Here is a 20,045-nt window from a genome sequence, read left to right on the forward strand (position 1 = left end):
CCACCAGGCTTACAGCCGAGGCTCCTCTGAGTTGATGCTTCAATCACTAGTCTGCTGATTTGTTCCTGCAACTAGGCCACAGTGGCCTCCCACCATCATCCTCGAAAAGTGGTTCTCATAATGCTCCCATGCCTCACCATGCCCAAATTCCTGGGCTTGGGGTTGGAAGAGCTGGTATGAGTCACAACTTCATCACTTACAAGCTTAGGAGAAGGCTAGTTATTAATCTCTGAGCCCTACTATACTCATAGGTTGTCAAGATAACCAAATGAGAGGAAAGTAAAAGCCCTGTGTAGACCAAAATTATAAGCATGATCTCATTAGTTAACAGTCCTGATAGATATGATAAATCCCCCAGTTCTTCAGGATTGTGGCCAATCTAGATCTCTCTGGTTCTTCTGGGTACTGATGTCATATCTTTATTTTATTATAAAAAATCAATTTTGTAATCAAAGCAGTGTATGCTCATAATTTAGAAAGTCTTGTACTTAGCAATAAAAAGCTTACTCTAAAAATAAAACCTCCTGCCCTATCTCTCTTCCACACCAGTCCTGCTTCCCAGAGGCAACTTACTCTCAGTTTTTTAGTACTTTAGTATCTTCTGGTATTTATCTCTATTATAATTTTTATAAAATTTTATGAAAATAAAATTTTAGAAATTTTTTTAAACCAACATTCAATGCTCAAATTATGATAACTATTTTTTTCTTGATGTGGACCATTTTTAAAGTCTTTATTGAATTTGTTACAATATTGCTTCTGTTTTATGTTTTGGTTTTTTGGCCACAAGGCATGTGGGATCTTAGCTCCCTGACCAGGGATTGAACCCACACCCCCTGCAGTGGAAGCACTTAACCACTGGCCCACCAGGGAAGTCCCTATGATGACTATTTAAATACTACTTACTGCTGAGCCAGGCTGGGTACTAGAATTACATTTTCCTCCATATGTAACTTTAAAATTTTCTGGCAAATATTAATTTCCTCTTTTCTCACTTGCTTCATTTTTTATAAATTAACAATAGCTAATTCTTCATAAATGTACCAAAAGATCTGTAACACCTTTTTCAATGTCACTTGTCACTTAATGTTCAAACATTCAGGTAATTGATTTCTTCCCAGATATTTACTTCTTGGAGCCCTTCCTCCTCCTCCTAGTCCAGTCTAGACTAGACGCCCACTACACCTAACATACAGCTCGTCCCTAGGATTTTCTTTTCTTCTTTCTGGTGTTAGACCCCATTTACTGGATCCCACACTTCCTTGTTCTTGGTTTACTTCATCATTTAGTTGAACACATCCTTGGTAACTTCCTGAGTAGGGGTAGACGGGAGGTAAGTTTTTCGAGGCAGGACTGAAAAATGCATTTATTTAGCCTGACACTTGATTGACAGTGTGGCTAAGCATAGAATTTTGTGTTTAAAACAATTTTCCATCAGCTCTTTAAAGGCAATATGTAATTCAGTTGTTGCTACTGAAGAGTTCAATAACATTCTGATTCCTATTTCTTGTATGGAAACTATTTCTTTCCTCTCTAAATCATTTCAGAATCTTCTCTTTTTCCCTGGTGTTTTCTAGTGAAAGGGATGAAACTTTTAATATAGAAATCCCTTTCGCTTTGGCAATATTGATTGTATTATTCCTTAGATACTGTCCTCTCTTCCATTTTCTCTAGTATATATTTCTAAAGCCATTATTTAAGATGTTACACTTTCTGGATGAATACTCTAGTTTTCTTATTTGTCTCCACTGTTGCCCCTCTCTGTTATTTTACTTTCTAGATTTCTTAACTTTCCCTTTCAATCCTTCTATTACAGTTTTCATTTCCAAAAGCTCCTGTTTTTACTTTTATAGCATTCTATTTATGTCTCATTGTTCAATAAAATGCTCTTTTATGTAAGGATATCTTGATTCTACTGACGTTTTCTTCTGCTCCCTTCACTGTCTGTTTCTTCTATGTTCTTATTTCTGTCTCAATTTGGAAGCTTTCCTCAAATGTCCAGGGTTTTTATATTTAAGACGGAGGCAGTAAATACCTACTTGGAAGCTCTTACAGAAGGAGGCTTGCTGACTGTAGTCTTCTCTGTAGAACCACTGGAAGGTATACTGGCTTTTTCACTGTATAATTCCATCACGAAACCCTAAAACAGGTCTATATGCTCTTGGGCTGTTCACCACTTCTGGAGCCCAATTTACTGTCTTGTATCTGTCTGGGCTTGGACCAGAGCAGGTGAAGGTCAGGGAATGACTTCACCATTTAGTTTGTAGGCTTTCACATAATTCTAGATTTCAACCTTGAGCCTTACCCCCACCCTTCTTTATCATTATTTCCAGATGTGGAATCTCTCTAGTTCACTTCGTTTGAAAATAAACCTCAGGTCTCTTGTGTTTAGAAGGGAACTGAGGGGGCAGAGGTCAGGATTTGCCACCTGGTTGCAAGTGATATTAATGCAAGGACAGATGGATCACTGAAACAAAATGAAAAAGTACTAACTCATGTATTCATGGGAGCTTAATAAAGGGTGGCACACAGTAAGTTGAGGCCTCATTACCTGTTAATTCACCTCCTTAACAGTGACTGCCTACTTGTCTGAATAAAACACATTCTCAATGTAGGCCAGGAATACTCCCTTTTATCTACTTGCCAAACCACTCCGGCTGTCTGCCTATATTGCCTCTTTTTATGATGTTATTTTTTTTTTTTTTAATTTTAAAAATAAATTTATTTATTTATTTAATTTTTGGCTGCGTTGGGTCTTCGTTGCTATGTGTGGGTTTTCTCTAGTTGTGGTGAGCGGGGGCTACTCTTCATTACGGTGCACGGGCTTCTCTTATTGCGGAGCATGGGCTCTTCAGTAGTTGTGGCACGTGGGCTCAGTAGTTGTGGCCACAGACTGTAGAGCATAGGCTCAGTATTTGTGGCGCATGGGCTTGGTTGCTCCGTGGCACGTGGGATCTTCCCAGACCGGGGCTCGAACCCATGACCCCTGCACTGGCAGGTGGATTCTTAACCACTGCGCCACCAGGGAAGCCCTATGATGTTCTTAAAACTATTAAATCACCTCTCCATCTTGAAGGGCATATGTTGTCTCAAGGTCTTGCCTCCCTTGATAGAATTTGTCTCCTTTTGAAACTGGGCTTTAACTTTTAAAGTTAAATCTAATTTGGAATAAAAGGTAACAGTCATTAATTCATAAACATTTACTGAGTGCCTACCATGCCCCAGGCACTGGGGACACATAGATGAAAACAATATGGTCCTATCCTCAAGTTGCTAGTCTAGTCTCACAGCCTTTCTTAACTGGGAGTCCTCGTCTGAATCATAGAACACAGAAAATTATTTCGGTGACTGTTTTCTTAATTCTCTCCAAAATGGTATGTAACTACTATCATGCTGGATGCATGGGAAAGATGTTAATTCATTACACATAATAGATGCCTCAGAGGATTATAGATTTAATCTGCTTGCAGAACTCTGGCTGAGAGCTGAGTGACAAACAGCCAGATACAACAGTTTGATAAGTGGTATGCACCAACTCACTAGTGATAAAATTATAAGAAAATCTTAAAAACAGTAATTACTTAAAAAAAATCTGTAAACTATTCTCAATATGCGGTTTAGTCAATATAATTATAAAATTATTTTTTAAAACTTAAAAAGTTAGTTTTAGAAAAGACTGTGGTAGTGAACAATGTATGTTGTGATGATTAGCATTTAGCAGCTAACATTTATTGAATGCTTACTATGTACTGGGCACTATTCGGATCACTTAACATATATTATTTCCTTTAATCCTCATAAACCTACCTTATAGCATTACAATTCTTATTTTACGAATGAGAAAACAGGCTTAGAGAGATGACTTATAAGGTCAAACGAGTTAAAACACGATAGTAAATGATTCAAATCCAGCCTGTCTGGTACCAGAGCCTGAGGTCTTAGGCTTTATGATATAAAATCCCTCTCCAAGTGACTAAATATTCTCCTTCCCATGGGAATAGGTAAAAATTACCCTGAAGTTATGGTCTGTTATAAACCCTAGTATGAACAGTATAATGGGTATGGAAGAAAGATAAGGCCTACATGGGGTGCGAAAAACAAAACACCAAATAACCCAAACTCTATATTTTGAATAATTAAAGGAAACAGAGAGTCATGTACACCCAATTTTTTTTTTTTTTCCTCGGTACGCGGGCCTCTCACTGTTGTGGCCTCTCCCGTTGCGGAGCACAGGCTCAGCGGCCATGGCTCACGGGCCCAGCCGCTCCACGGCATGTGGGATCTTCCCGGACCGGGGCACGAACCCGTGTCCCCTGCATCGGCAGGCGGACTCTCAACCACTGTGCCACCAGGGATGCCCACGTACACCCAAATTTAAGGGAATATTTGTTTGCTTGCTTTAAGTAACCAAAATTAAGGTTCTGCAAGGAGTGTTGTTTTATAGCTTTAAATGTGCTCCAAAAAATACAATTTCTAGCTAAATTATATATATAAAAAATTTAACTCAACATAAAAGAACTCTAGATCAAGTGTTATCCAAGATCCAAGAACTGGCTCACCATTTTACTTTCCATTAAAAACTTAACAGCAAAAAAACAAAAAAACATTAAGGGATGCTTTCCCATTTTTAAAAAAAGTATACACAGTACATTTTGGTTTCTTATTATTTAAACCTGTCAAAAAATAAAGCCATTTTGAGAAAATAGAGATTATTATCTCTTTTTGGTAATATTGCAACCTTTAAATTTTTCTGTAGAGGCATTTTCTGACAAATTTGGTTTTACAGAATGAAAGAATGGTAGGTCAAACTGCTAGGTTATTTTTGTGACATATTTTCCTATATTCTGATGTCTAATAGTCTACTATTACTAATAATTTTTGTTTTAAACTAGTAAGAAAATATTTTAATGACATTTTGATTATGGTAATAAAACAAAATTAGTACTATTACTACACAGGTAATGGTAAAATAAGATTTTTAAAGATTCTTTATGTAATAGAAATCTTAACTTTTTCACTCATGTTTATAATGTCTTCTGATAATCTATCTCATTCATTTTGTCACTGACATTGTTATTTAACTGGGGCTTTTATTTTTATTTCTCAGAGTCTTATTAATTTGTTGATTTAGCCATACATTTTTTTCAAGTTAGAAAAATGTGCTTAGCTTTCCTTATTTAAATTAATGTCTTTTACCCAAACCATTAACATTCTCTTCTAATTGGCAACTTCTAGTGTTCTTTTAGCAAACCCTCACCAGCTAAATTTCTCAAGTAGTTTCATGTCATATAGCTTGTTTTCTTTTAATACATAGCCATAGAAAGCTAAGAGTGCATTCTGTCAAGCTAGCAAATTCCCTTTGCTCTCCCATGGAAGATCTCTTTCCAGCTTTGAAATGTTAAGATTCTAATGTTTACCAAGAGACATACAATTCTTTTAATGTAACTTTCATGTATTTATTTGCTTGTAACACACAAAATGTGCCATTCTAACTTAGTTTCAGTTTATATTAAATGAAGGCACGAGTCTAAGCACTAACTCTGCCTTATGCCCTGTAAACTGTTGCTTGAGGTACAAGTTGAACTTGAAAAGATATAGAATATTTTAAAATTTACGTCAGAAACCTTGCCCAATTCTTTGATTCAATTAATTTGTATCCAAATGGGACTATCTTCATTTCTGTAATGAACTTTCATTCTTATTCTAAATATTTAAGAATCCATAAGGCACTGGTGTAAATATGAGAATCTAAGTCACCCAAGGAGTCTTAGATCAAGAATAACCTTAAAATCTGGGAAACAGGGCTAGCTCAAAGCTCAAGAGCAGACAGGGTGTAGGTGGATGGTAGCTGGGTAATTATATATTCCCACACCTATCATCTTACATTAGGGAAGAAAGAGCCTCAAGTCTCATCTATTGCTTAGTCTTTAGTTTTGGATGCTTGGTTTTAATACCAAATGAAGAGCCACATTAAAACTAACCCTCATTCTGTCTCAGATGTCATAACTACAGATTTGAAAAAACTGACCCTGTTACATCCCAGACACTGAAATCATGGAACATATTGGTTGTGTTTTCAATTTGGAAGACAAATATGTCATTTTAGAAATCAAGATTAAAAATCAGAATTTCATACCTTGTGCAAGCATGTTAAATTCCAAGAACAGTGCTATGTGGTAAAGTTCCATGGCTTCTTCTGCCCTAGTCATGTTTGGCTTCCCTGCGACGAGAGCCTGAACTTCACTGAGACTCCCCACAGAGGGGCTACAGTGCAAAACGGAGAGGTCCACCACGTCAGTATACATACAGTGTAATATAACTTTCGCATATTTTTTTGGTATAATGGACTCATCTAATATAATTCTTGTGGGAGTCCTTAAAGTTCGGTCTGTGATTTCTTCACCAGTCCGTATCCTCCTTTGTAATAAATTTCGAAAAAATGGGGACCGTGCTGAAATAATAGCCTTATGAGCTTTGAGCTCTTCATCTAAACAGTTCTGATTTCCACCAAAAGCTTCAACCAGTTCAGAGTCTGAAGAAAAACTAAGGACGACATCATAATAACACATGTAATCAAAGAGTCCACGCATATCTACATCAAGGGAATTTGGTGTTCCAAATTCTTCACTAAGCTGAACGAGGATATCAACATTTTGAAACCTTGAGTCCTCCATTCCAAACTCTCCTGTATAAAGGTAGTGTAACAACGCAGAAAACATGGGCATATCTATACCAGCTGTACTGATGTCCATTATGATCTCTGCCCCATACTCGGGTGAGGAAGAAAGTAGTGTTTTAAAAAATGGACATCTTGCCGCCAAAATGGCACGATGAACAGGAAAACAAGTTTCTTGAAATATTAAGTCTACATCAGTACAATACTTGTACTCATAAAGATCGGCCATATCTTTCTGCAATGTCCGGGCTTCTGGTCTAGCCAAACTGGCTTGTAGAGAAAGCTCCTTTAAGGCTGAAGTTCCCTCATATTCCTCCACTAATGCATTGACATCTCGAACATCCCACCCAGAGAGGAGTTCTCGCATCTGCTTGGCGTGATCAGCAGACCTATTAGATTTTCGACGCTTGATAAACTTCTTCTTGAGGGTGGCAAGGCCAGAGGTTCTCTTTTTTTTGTCTTGTGGTTTCTCATGGCCATGGTCAAGGCTATATAATTTTGATTCACAACCATAGCCTTGCTGAGAATAGGATGATGTCCCTAAGAAGGAAATTAAACAAATGAAAACTTGTCTCTTTTTTCGTGACAGTCATTTTCAGCATTCAATTTAATACGCATTTTGTGCTAAAAATATTTACAGACAGACATTTCTGAACCATTCAAGTAAAACTGATTTCTGTTTTCATAAAGGAAGACTAAAGAGTTCAGATAACTCATTTTTATACTAAAGAAAGAACAGGGACAAACAAAGCAGATTATTAATTGTAAAAAATGCTGCATTTGTATGGGCAAAATAAATGGACCAAGACACAAGAAACATATTTTGCTATTTCCACACCAATGGAGATTCCTAGTTTTCCTAGGGTAATTGGCAATTATGGTTAAGACAACCAAAGAAAAGCTCAACTGTGCAACAGCAGCTTGCTTAGGATAAAAATCATATAAGCCAGATTTACATTTGATGGGAAAAAATCTGGATATTACAGAATTATTATCTGTAATAACTTTTTCCATAGCTTAATCCTTTTTTTAATCCAAAAAGACCACCGAAAACCCGATTCTATTTATACTCACAAAAGAAAATGAAGTTAGAAAAACTGAAACAGTTACCTATAAAAGTCTGTTGGGCTTGAGAATTTCCCCCTACCCTCGGGGAACATGAATGAGGATAGTTAGATGCATTAGCACCCATTTTCTTCAGTCACTCAGGCATTCCATCTGCTGGTTCTTCAGAGTATAATCCCAGAGGCCTTTACGAACTTTCAACCCTGGATCCAGTAGCCTCTTTTCATCCATTTCTTGATATGAAACAAAAATAATTTAATTCATTTTTTCAAATGTATCTCAAATTGTACAGTTAAAAAAAAAGCAAGCTACTGAAAACTGCTTTTATTTGCAAATAATGACATGCTGTAAAATTCACATGTAAAAATTTCAGAAAATGTAAACAGCTGAACTATGAATCAGTACTATCTGTAATCTTGAGCCATAAAAGGTACCAATTATATACTTTCTAAGAAAGTAAAAAGTAACATATCAGACTTATTTAAATATAGTTACAGAAAGAATATTTCAAATCACAGGGAAAAGTATTTAGACTAAAAAGAAACTTTTCAAAAAATTTTTTTTCCTTAGAGGCAACCACCAGTCAATATAATCTAACATTCTAAGCCATTTACAAACACTTAAGAGGTGTTTGATACCAGTAGTGCAAATGCATGTATGTTGATGCAGACATACAGAGAACAGATAGTTGAATGGTTTGTTGTTTTTCTACCTTAGATAAAATTGTTTAAATTGATCCTTAATCTGTGTAATTAGGCATTTTACTGAAAGAGGGGGAAGGAAAGGTGGACAGTTCAAACTAAATTATCTTTAGGCTACTTGTTCTATAGCAATTTTGAGAGAAGTTATAATAAGTACAGTGAGGAGACACAAGGAAAAACAAAAACTTTTATCATTCCTCTCCATAAAGCCCTGAAATAAAAACACTACTTTCTTTTACCTGATATTATGACTTAACAGGGACAGGGTAGTACCAGTTTAAGAGATAATTTTAACAATTAGAGATTAAATTCTACATCACGGAACCTTAACTCTCAGAGCTACAAACAGAAGATATAAGCGCAAAGAGAAGAAATTCTCTGAGTGTTAACAGGAATGCTTCAAAATATTTATACCATCCAGATATATAAAATTTATTTGACCAAAAGCAATAATGGCTTAAGAGAAAACACAACTCAAAATCTATTATTGGAACTGTTAGGAAACCAACCAGTAGGCAGTCAATCTGGCCTCATAATTAAGGATGAAACGTTTTAACAAATAAGTGTTAAACACACACACATACATATCATAAAAAACCTGCTGGAAAACAGAACTATGTCAAGATTCTTGGAATTTATTTTCATCTCTCTTACACAGTGTAACCTTAGGAATTCAAGTTTAAGAAAATCACTCTACATTTGTCCTTTCCTTCAATCTTTTCCTACTATAAATATGTGGAAATTTGTTTATCTAAGCATAGAATTATCTACCTACAGTGTTCAAGAGAAAACTGGGAAACGTTCTACTAATTACATATTATGCAAAGTAGCAGTAACTTCAATCAAATCGTATGCTCACATGAGCAAATTTAATTTCCTATTGGAAATTTACCTACCTACCCTAGAACACAGCACATTATAGACTTTTTACTTCAGTGCACATTACTGATGCTCAGCAGCAAGAGATGTGACAGTACGTTCTGGTTTTTTTTTTAGATTTTTAAAAAATATTTATTTTATTTATTATTATTATTTTTGGCTGTGTTGGGTCTTCGTTGCTGCACATGGGCCTTCTCTAGTTGCAGTGAGCGGGGGCTACTCTTCGCTGTGCTGTGCAGGCTTCTCATTGCAGTGGCTTCTCTTGTTGCAGAGCACGGGTTCTAGGTGCATGGGCTTCAGTAGTTGTGGCACGAGGGCTCAGTAGCTGTGGCTCGGGGCTCTAGAGGGCAGGCTCAGTAGTTGTGGCACACAGGTTTAGTTGCTCCGCGGCATGTGGGATCTTCCCGGACCAGGGCTTGAACCCATGTCCCCTGCATCGGCAGGCGGATTCTTAACCACTGTGCCACCAGGGAAGCCCGACAGTACATTCTGTTAAGAGCTACCCAGCAAGGAATCCAGAGGGTTTAATCAAGAAAATTACTTCTTCCAGAAAAGTCATTTTCTTAAAGGTTGATGCTCAGCGTACGTAAATTCACAGTTTTCTATTCTTAAATATTAAAAAGGTAGAAAAAGCAATTTTTGGTAATTCACTTTGAATGTTGTCAACTTTTATAAAATGGAAACTAAATGTGCCTATGTTAGTTTCAGTTCAAACTTTAAAAAACAGTAAGTCTAAGTAATAAATCTTAGGTTTCAAATTGAGCTCCTTAAAAAGTTTCAAGGTTCTATCAGGCATTTTTACTGGTTCCTTAAAAGAAAATAGGGTCTCTAAAAAACAATACAAATCAACTTATTTACAAACCAGAAACAGACGCACAGACACAGAAAACAAACTTATGGTTACCAAAGGGGAAAAGGGAAGGGGAGGGATAAGGGATTAACAGATACACAGCACTATATATAAAATAAACAACAAGGATTTACTACATATCACAGGGAACTATATTCAATATCTTGTAATAACCTATAATGGAAAAGAATCTGAAGATATACACCTGAAACTAACACAATATTGTAAATCAACCACAGTTAAATATTAAAAAAAAAAAGAAAGAAAGAAAGGAAAAGAAAATAGGATCCTGGAAAGCCAAGTCTGTGGCCTCATTTACAGGTCAAATCCTATTCTCAGTCACTAAAGATTTGTATTTAAAACATAGAAACAGCATAGGCAATCCTTTCTCAAAAATAGTTTGAAGTATATTAAGAAAAATCCAGAATAAAAACATGCAAAATAAAAGCCTTTACCAAAATGAGAAAAAAAAAGATTAAAAAGATGAGCATTAAATCTGGAAGTAATGGTGGATGGTGGAAAGTGCTGATAAAGTGTTTCTTAAGTGTCACTCTATGAAGTGAGAGAGTGGCATGGACATATATACACTAACAAATGTAAAACAGATAGCTAGTGGGAAGCAGCTGCATAGCACAGGGAGATCAGCTCAGTGCTTTGTGACCACCTAGAGGGATGAGATGGGGAGGGCGGGAGGGAGACACAAGAGGGAGGAGATATGGGGATGTATGTTTACGTATAGCTGATTCACTTTGTTATAAAGCAGAAACTAACACACCATTATAAAGCAATTATACTACAATAAAGATGTTAAAAAAATAAATAATAAAGTGTCACTCTAATGGTAGTCCTCGTCTTACTTCCTTCTTTAAGGAAGGAAGTTCCATTCTTCCAACTTCAATTCTTGAAGTTCCATGTTGTTGGAACTTCATTTTTTGTTGTTGTTGTTCTGTTTTGCTTTTTGATTTCTAATGACTGCAGAGTAAACCCACTAACATAGCACAAAGTATGCTGTCAAAACAAACCAAGGAAGAATGGAGGCTTGCTTCCAGATGAAGAAAAGTCAGAGCATCTATAGAAGTGGACAGAGTTAACTGTTCTCACTTTGTCACACAAATGCGTGCACACACATATACGAGAATTATCTTCATCTGAGAATTTTGTACAGTTTGCAGGGACACCAAACATTATTACATTGGTCTGCTTGAGATTTAAACCATGCCAAAAATGCCTTAAAAAAAATCTCAGTTTTATGATGAGCACAATTAGATATTCTAAAGCAACCACAGAAGGGTTAGAAGACATCACCAGACCCACTGAAGACACAAGAACACCTAGCAAGCACTAGAGAAGTCACAGCTGAGATATAGATGCTTGGCCATTTGCCACTATAATTAGCGCCACCAGGACAGCTGGGGTCTCACTCTGGTGATGTGGCTTGAAATAAAAATGTCTTTGGGACTTAGGGACAGAGTCTCTTCCTGGTAGCTCCTAGTCAATGGAAATCCCCTTCAAGATGAACTGATTTGGGTGACATTAATATCTTCTACTAGAGCTCTAGTACTAAAATAAACACAGGTCTTGGAAAGACTTGGTGGGAGAATCTTTTCTGGATCAGATATAACCCTTAAGTCCACCCTGTGTCCCCAATCCCAAATCCTGGGGGTAACCCTGACTAAGTTACTAAAGCTGTATCTCTCAAAATTCTCAGAGAACAATTTATTTCTTAGGTAACCAAAACCTCATGCCAAGTGGAACGCAGTATGATGTTATTTCTTTCTTAATCGAATCCACTGCCTTTAAATGCTGGAAGTGAGAGTCAGTCACAGTCTTACCTCTCCAGGGATGTTTTCATTCCAGGCAAGCTTTGTCTGTATCCTACACAGAACAAGATGAAATCTAATCTTTGGATGATATGACAGGAAAGGAAAGGGAAAGGAAAGGCCTATGGGACTGGGAGAGGCCCAGAGGATGCAAATAGCCCTAGAGAACTCATAAACCCTTTTCCTAGAATCACCTTTCTGGGGGAGCTCCTTCTGTTAACAGTTGACATGACCAATCTCAATCAGAGGATCCAACTGGCTTAAAAGAAGCTTCAGTGATTGTAGTAGACCCAACTAAGGGAGAAAAACCATGCTGAATGCAAGAGAGAATTAACAACCCTATGAAAAAAATTTCAAAACCAAAAATCAACCTCTCTCTCCTCCCAAAATCCCTAGGCTAGCATTTCCAAACAGTTTTCGCAATGTTTGGAAAATGCAGTATTAAACAAAGCTTTACTTTTCTTTACTTCAGAACTTTTTGGCATCTTTAAAGTGGTAAGGTGCATTGTGAACCTCCAAGAGGAAGTATTCAGCATAATCTAAAGGAGGCCCTTTGCCCCACAGAGCATTAAAAGAATGGACTTGCAGAACACACTTTAGAAAACTCTGACCTTTGCATAAAAATACTTGTTACACTTTAGGCAGCAGAGAGAACAATGAGTGTCAGGTATCTGGGATAGAGTTCTCCCTCTTGTCACTAATTTACCACTTACACAGGATAAGCTACATTTAACTTCTATGAGTCTCAGTTTTTGTAAACCTAAACTGAAATGTATGGGTTGCAACATCTATAAATTACGTCAAAACAGGGTTCCTAAAATCCGCTGAAGCTGTAATACTTATTGATTTGGAAAATGAGGATGGGGAGGGGGGTTACTTCTATATTAAATGTTAGTGTACAGAGAAAAAAAAGGCAATTGGACTCTGGAATTTAAACATGCTTTCCACTTAGTCCGATTTTTACGGATAATTATAGAAGAACAGGAATGTGGGGCATATGTGATTATGAAAAACAATTATAATTAAAAAGAAATGCAAAACTATAGTAATATTTCACTTCTGTCAAATCTAAGGTGACCACATCATTCAAATCATATCATTCAAATCAGGATGCTTGAGAGTGAAAAGGGGTACAGCCGAGGCCTAATGAGGCAAAGTGGGATGAATGATCACTTCTATAGCCAAATCTCACATTTTCAGAGGAGATGGAAATAAAGCTTAAAAAGAAAAAAAAAAAAAACAACTAAGTTAAAAGAATATAACTTCATATGCCCATTCTCATTACCCAAACATGTTTTACTTAACATAACAACTAACATTTATTGAGGGTTTACTATATGCCAGACTCTGTTCTTAGAGCCTTTATATGTATTAAACCCATTTAATTCTCCAAATACTGCTCCCCACTTTTTTAAACTGATGAGTCTGAGAGGTTAGTAACTTGCCTAAAGTCACAGGTATTGTAACCTTCAGTTCTATCCTTGGACACCTAATAAGAACAACAAAACAAAAAGAGACTGTGAACAGTAAATCAGAAGCAGTCAGCAAGAGACCTTTGCCTTTTGAAGGCATCTCCAAATAGATGAGATCAGAGTGAAAGTTTAGAAAGCCACCAACTAGGCTCATATGTCTCTCTAGGGCCATCTAACACAGAGGCAGATGACCTCCACCCAGTACGACAAACCCTATTCATTCCAGTGACACAGAACAAGAATGTTTATGATAGTAGCAACTCACTGAGGTGAACTTACGTTCCATTAAACATACTTATTAAGGCAGAGAAGTCAGACTCATGGAGCTAAAAGGGACTTCAATTTTATTTTGGTCAACCTCGTTTTTGAAAGTGAATTAATCATAAACCCACAGAATGGGAGAAAATATTTGCAAATCATATATCTGATAAGGGATTAATATCCAGAATATAAATTTCCTACAACTCAACAACAACAACAAAATCTGATTAGAAAATGGGAAAAGGACTTGAATAGACATTTTTCCAAAGAAGATATATGAATAGCCAAATAAGCACACGAAAAGACAACATCACTAATCATTAGGGAAATGCAAATCAAAACCGCAATGAGATACCACCTCAAACCTATTAGGATGGCTATTATCAATGAAACAGAAAGTAACAAATGTTGGGCAAGGATGTGGAGAGCTGGAAACTTCATGCACTGTTGTGCACTGTGGAAATGGCTACTGTAGCAAACAGCACAGAAGTTCCTCAAAATATTAAAAATAGATTTACCATATGATCCAGCAATTTAACTTCTGGCTATATACCCAAAAGAACTAAAAGCAGGGTCTCAAAGACATATTTGTACACCCATGTTCATAGTAGCATTATTCACAGTAGCTAAAACATGGCAGCAACCCAAGTGTCCATCAACTGATGAAAAGCAAAATGTGGTATGTACAATGGAATGTTACTCAGGCTTAAAAAGGAAGGAAATTCTGATACATGCTACAACATGGATGAACTTTAAAGACGTTATGCTGTGAAACGTCAGTTACAAAAAGACCAATACTGTATGATTCCACTTACATGAGGCAATTAGAGTAGTTAAAATCATAGAAACAGAAAACAGAATGGTAGTGTCCATGGGCTGGAGGTGGGAACAAGGGAATGGGGAGTTAGTGTTTAATGGGTAGAGAGTTTCAGTTTTGAAAGATGAAGAGTTCTGGAGATGGGTGGTAGTGACAGATGCACAACAGTATGTACGCACAACAATATGTAATACCATTAATTGTACACTTACAAATGGTTAAGATGGTAAATTTTGTGTTATATTTTACCACAATTTAAAGTTTGAAAAAATTTACAAACACTGCCATCAAAAAACTATTGTCATCAGAAAATATACATTTGTGAAGCTTTATGGCTAAGGTTAAAAATTCACTTATCTAAGGAAATCTCTTCCAGGCAAAGTAAAATAGAATAGTTATTACTATATTTCTCTTCAAGCAGCACAGAGCTCATTTGAAAAAATATTTAGACAGGCAAAATCCTTCCGTTTCAGGAACGTTTCATTTTATCACCCATTAATAATATATATATAAATATTTCAACATCAAATGAAATAAACAGTATTTTATAAAATTATAACATTTGTCAGAAATAATGTAGTACATTTTAATTTTTATATTTAGAAAAAATGTTATTTGCTCTTTCATATTTACATATTTCCGATTTTAAACTGTAGCATGAAAAATTTCAAATATACATAAGTGAATAGTATACAAGCCCTTAAGCCTCTATCACCCACCGTGATTCCAGAATTATCAAAGTTGTATGTATGTATGTATCTATCTGTTTATTTTGGCTGTGCCAGATCTTCGTTGCGGCACGCGGGATCTATCTCCCCGACCAGGGACGGAACGCGGGGAGTGTGGAGTCTTACCCACTGGACCACCAGGGAAGTCCCCAAAGTTCGAAAATCATTAACAGAATATACAAATCAATTTCCCTAACATTTTTTCCATCTTTATTTTTCTCTTTTCTTTCCAATGAGATATCTTAAACCAATCCATTTCCTCATATGGGTACCGGGTACTGATTGAGATAGATCTTCATTTAACTTCTGAGTTGTCTCCTTTAAAAGCTCCCACCTTGGGACCTGCTATTCCCTTCATCAGTAGCACTTTTCCACAAAGTCTTCACACGGTTCACTCTCTCACTTTATTCAGGCCTTTGCTCAAATGCCGTCTCCTCAAAGACGCCTTCCCTAATCATCCTCTAAAAACAACATCCTGTCCCATCCCATCATTCTCTATCCCCTTTCTTCACTTTACTTTTCTTTGTAGCACTTTTCAGCACTTGAAATTACTGAATATATACTTGTTTGCTTGTTAACTGTCTCATGCTACAATGTAAGCTCCACTTACACTGAGCCAGAACTTCATTTATTTGACACTAAATCCTCAGCACATAGAACAGTGCCTGGCATATAGGAAGTATTGAGCTGAAAACAGCTGAATGAAATCAGATTTTTTTTAAATAACCGTTTAATAAGGAAAGACTTGTTTGTAAACATTCTTTGAGCTCTTCAGTCCAAAAATTGTTTCTCAGGATCCATATTCCACACATACAGCCTAAGCCTCTTACAAGAGTGTGATTTAAAAACTGCACTAGTTCTTGGGAGTAAAAAAACATTTCTTAGGGAAAAAAAAAGTATAGATCACAGTGTGCATACAGCCTCAAATATGACTCTTCTGAGATATTTCAAAATATATAAACAGTACAGTTTAAAAAAAAAGCACCATGATCCATCTAAAAATTAAATTTAAAAATAAAATTAAATGTAGAATTACCATATGATCCAGCAATTCCACCTCTGGCTATATAACCCCCCCCCCCCCACTAAGAAAACAGGGACTCAAACAGGGTGGTACACCCAAAAGGTGGAAGCAAACTAAATGTCCATCGACAGACAAACGGATGAACAAAGTGTGGTATATATGTACAGTGGGATATCATTCAGCCTTAAAAATGAAGGAAATTCTAATACATGCTACAACATGGATAAACCTTGAGGATATGATGTTAAGTGAAATGAGCCAGGCACAGAAGGACTAATGTTATATGACGCTACTTATATGAGGCATCTACAGTAGTTAAAATCACAGGGACAGAAAGAATAATGGAGGTTGCCAGGGACTGGGGAGTTAGTGTTTGATGGTACAGAGTTTCCATTGGAGAAAATGAAAAGTTCTGGAGATGGATGGTGGTGATGGTTGCACAACAATGTGAATGTACACTTAAAACTGGTTAAAATGTTAAATTTAATGTTATACATATCTTTAATCATAATTTTAAAAAAGTAAATGGAAAAAAAGGCCCCACTAAAAAAGCAATGACATGTGCTCCCCTTTTTTACATTCTTTTAATGACTGCAGCAGGAGTATCTTCAAACAGGGATATATAGTTTACAAAATGCTTTTCTACACATTAAGTCATTTTATCCTCACATTAAGTCTTCAATGTACATAGGACAGGCTTCATTCTCTAATCTCTGAATTAGGTAATTAAGGTAAAAAGATGAAGTGACTTATCCAAAGTAAAATATTAATATATAGTAAAACGGCAAAGATAAAACTAGATACCAGTCATTCTGATCCCTAATTCAGTGTTTTTCCCCCTAAAGAAGGAAGTACCTTAAAAGTCCTCAGTTCTGGGCTTCCCTGGTGGCGCAGTGGTTGAGAGTCCGCCTGCCGATGCTGGGGACATGGGTTTGCGCCCCGGGCCGGGAGGATCCCGCATGCTGCGGAGCGGCTGGGCCCGTGGGCCATGGCCGCTGAGCCTGAGCGTCCGGAGCCCGTGCTCCGCAGCGGGAAAGGCCACGTCAGCGAGAGGCCCGCGTACCGCAAAAAAACAAAAACAACAAGGGGCTGGACTTCCCTGGTAGCGCAGTGGTTGAGAGTCCGCCTGCCGATACAGGAACATGGGTTCGCGCCCCGATCCGGGAAGATCCCACATACCGCGGAGTGACTGTGCGCGTGAGCCATGGCCGCTGAGCCTGCGCGTCCGGAGCCTGTGCTCCGCAACGGCAGAGGCCACGACAATGAGAGGCCTGCGTACCACAAAACAAACAAAAAGTTCTCAGTTCTATACCAACCTTTCTGATGGGAACAGCCATGTCTTCCTTATGCGTCTATATGTCTAACTACACTGTTGTTTTGGTCACAAGTCTTTTTTTTTTAATAAATAAGTTTATTTTATTTATTTACTTTTGGCTGAGTTGGGTCCTCATTGTTGGTGAACAATAAAAAGTTTCTGGATTGTGGATTATACTCCACAAATATCAAATCCCTTAGCATTCAAACACCAAAGACAAATATGACTATGCTTCTCTATTTTCACTCCTTCCTATCTATCACTTATTTTTTCCTCCTGTGCAGGAGATACTTTTGCAGCTTCTGTAATAAAGGAGAGAAAAATATAACAAAAGTAGAGAGAACAGTCAGACAAAGCTCAACAATTACCAAGTTTCAGTAGTTACTAATTTGTGGCAGTCCTGTATCACTACATCCCAATCCACTCTCTACCCAATCTCTCTGGATTATTTTGAAGCAAATCCCAGATAGCATATTATTTCATCTGTAAATACTTCCTTATGAATCTCTAAAAGAAAGGATACAAAAGAGCAACTACAGTACCACTATCACATCTAAAATTATGAACAACAATTCCTTAATATGAACTTCCCAGGCAGTGTTGACATTTCCACCACTGTTTTACTTTTTCTTTGTTTGAATCAGGATCCAGATAAGGCCCATGCATCGTGACTGGACGACTATGTCTCTTAAATCTCCTTTAAAAGGTCCCTCCCCAACCCTTTCCCCCTTGCAATTTTTTTTTCCTTGTTGTTGTTGAAGAAATCAGGTTATATGGTAGTTTCCCATAGTCTGAATTTTGGCAAATTCATCACCATGATGTAGCTTAATATGTTTCTCTCAGCCCTGTATTTACAGAAATTTATAGATCTAACAACTTAATCAGATTTAGTGTCATTTTTGTACTTTTAAAGTTTATTTTGTCAAGACTGCTTCACATGTGGTGATGTTACTTCCAACAATAGGTACCAAAAGTCTACTTCTCATTCTCTAATATTAACAATTAACAGTAATCACCAACTAGAGTCATTAATTCATTAGGGGCTGCAACATGGTGATATTCTATCACTCCTTCTTTATTCATTAGCTGGAATACTTCTGTAAGAGGAACTCATCAACTATTCAGTTGTTTGCACAGAAAGGTAAGAATAAATGATTCTTTACCTTTATTTACTAATTTTCAAAACAATTAACATCCTAGCATTCTCTAAAGATGATCAGCAAGTTAAAAAAATTATGTGTTCATGGATTTAAACATATTTGATGGGTTTCAATTATTTGTATTTATCCCAACTGAGGCTCAAATTGTCCCATATTTGGACAGTGGAAGCTTATTCAAATTGGTCCCTGAGATCATACGACACAACACTACTTGTCTCTGAGAGCTTCTTTGCTTTCTAGGGTTATACCTTATTCTAGGCATATCTTGTATTTTTCTTACCTTAGACCTGTCATCAGCCATCTCTTTAAAGGAGCCTTAATTCCTTTCAGTGAAAAGTGGTATTTAGAAACCACAGTCTGGGTGCTAGGGGGTGCTGACTGCCCTTTTAGTACAAGAGTTAGGGAATTTTCTACACATGTGTATTTAGATACACATACATCCTGAGTGTATACTGATGCTTCCAATTCAAATTCAGGTTTAGAGGGTTTTTACTTAATCTCATTAACTTTACACGTGTTTCTCCTTTCTCACATGTCAAAACCCTGTTCTCAACACTGCCTACATAATTGTTCATTTATTTTATCCCACAATACACACACAATAGCCAAGAATTAAAGTGTCAACACTATCATCAACATTACGATAAATGAAAATCTTTTTTTTTCTGGCAATTCTTTTTTACCCTTAGGATATACCCAACTCAGGATATCCTATAAATTACTGTGTATGTAAGTCACTTGGAATAGTTTGCTCTGGGTGATTACATCACTAACTGGAAGTACACTTTTATTTCACTTTTGATTTTTAGGCACAGCATTTTTAATTAACTTTTGCTACATAATTCTGCAAAATGTTTAGATGAGTCTAAAGTCAAAAACCACAAAATAAGATATATTCAAAGACTAGTTGCTCCCCCTGTCTACTTCAACCTAGTCTCTCCCTACCCCACAAGTACCTTTACTAATATTTTTATATAATACCCAAATTCCCTATTTTCTGGCTACTATCCACTGGCTCCCTACTATGAGCAATACTGAAATCAGCTAGTATCTTCTTCCTCCTAACCCTCTCCTCCAGGATCTAATTTTAAGTAATACATTTTAATTTACAGTTGATATATCTATAATCCGTAAGCTTATTCTACTTTTCATACATTCTTCCTGCATATTTGGTAATTAAACTCTATCTACAGAATTAAACGATAAAGTGTTACATACTACACTGTTTCTCAATCTTAGTTCTACCAATAAAAATTTTTTTTTTTTTTTTTTTTTTG

General features: G+C 36.7%; 1 protein-coding gene across 3 annotated transcripts in view; it reads right to left on the reverse strand.

Annotated features, from left to right (window-relative positions):
- BTBD7 (BTB domain containing 7) overlaps positions 1-20,045 on the reverse strand; it is an 83,316-nt gene that overhangs the window by 39,818 nt on the left and 23,453 nt on the right. Inside the window, exons 2-4 of one of the 3 annotated variants that reach the window (XM_007454728.1) lie at positions 7,787-7,974; positions 6,137-7,216; positions 1,071-2,082 (exon numbers count right to left, since the gene is read on the reverse strand). The exons of 1 other annotated variant lie outside the window; for it this stretch is intronic. In XM_007454728.1, coding sequence (XP_007454790.1) covers positions 2,036-2,082; positions 6,137-7,216; positions 7,787-7,868 — 1,209 coding nt within the window. In that variant the 5' untranslated portion in view covers positions 7,869-7,974 and the 3' untranslated portion in view covers positions 1,071-2,035. Of the gene's footprint in view, positions 1-1,070; positions 2,083-6,136; positions 7,217-7,786; positions 7,975-20,045 lie in introns of those variants that run through there. One more of the 3 variants, XM_007454726.1, reaches the window with a different exon arrangement.

This window comes from Lipotes vexillifer, unplaced genomic scaffold (genome assembly GCF_000442215.2).
Source record: "Lipotes vexillifer unplaced genomic scaffold, Lipotes_vexillifer_v1.1 scaffold1126, whole genome shotgun sequence".
Taxonomy (NCBI): Eukaryota; Metazoa; Chordata; class Mammalia; order Artiodactyla; family Lipotidae; genus Lipotes; species Lipotes vexillifer.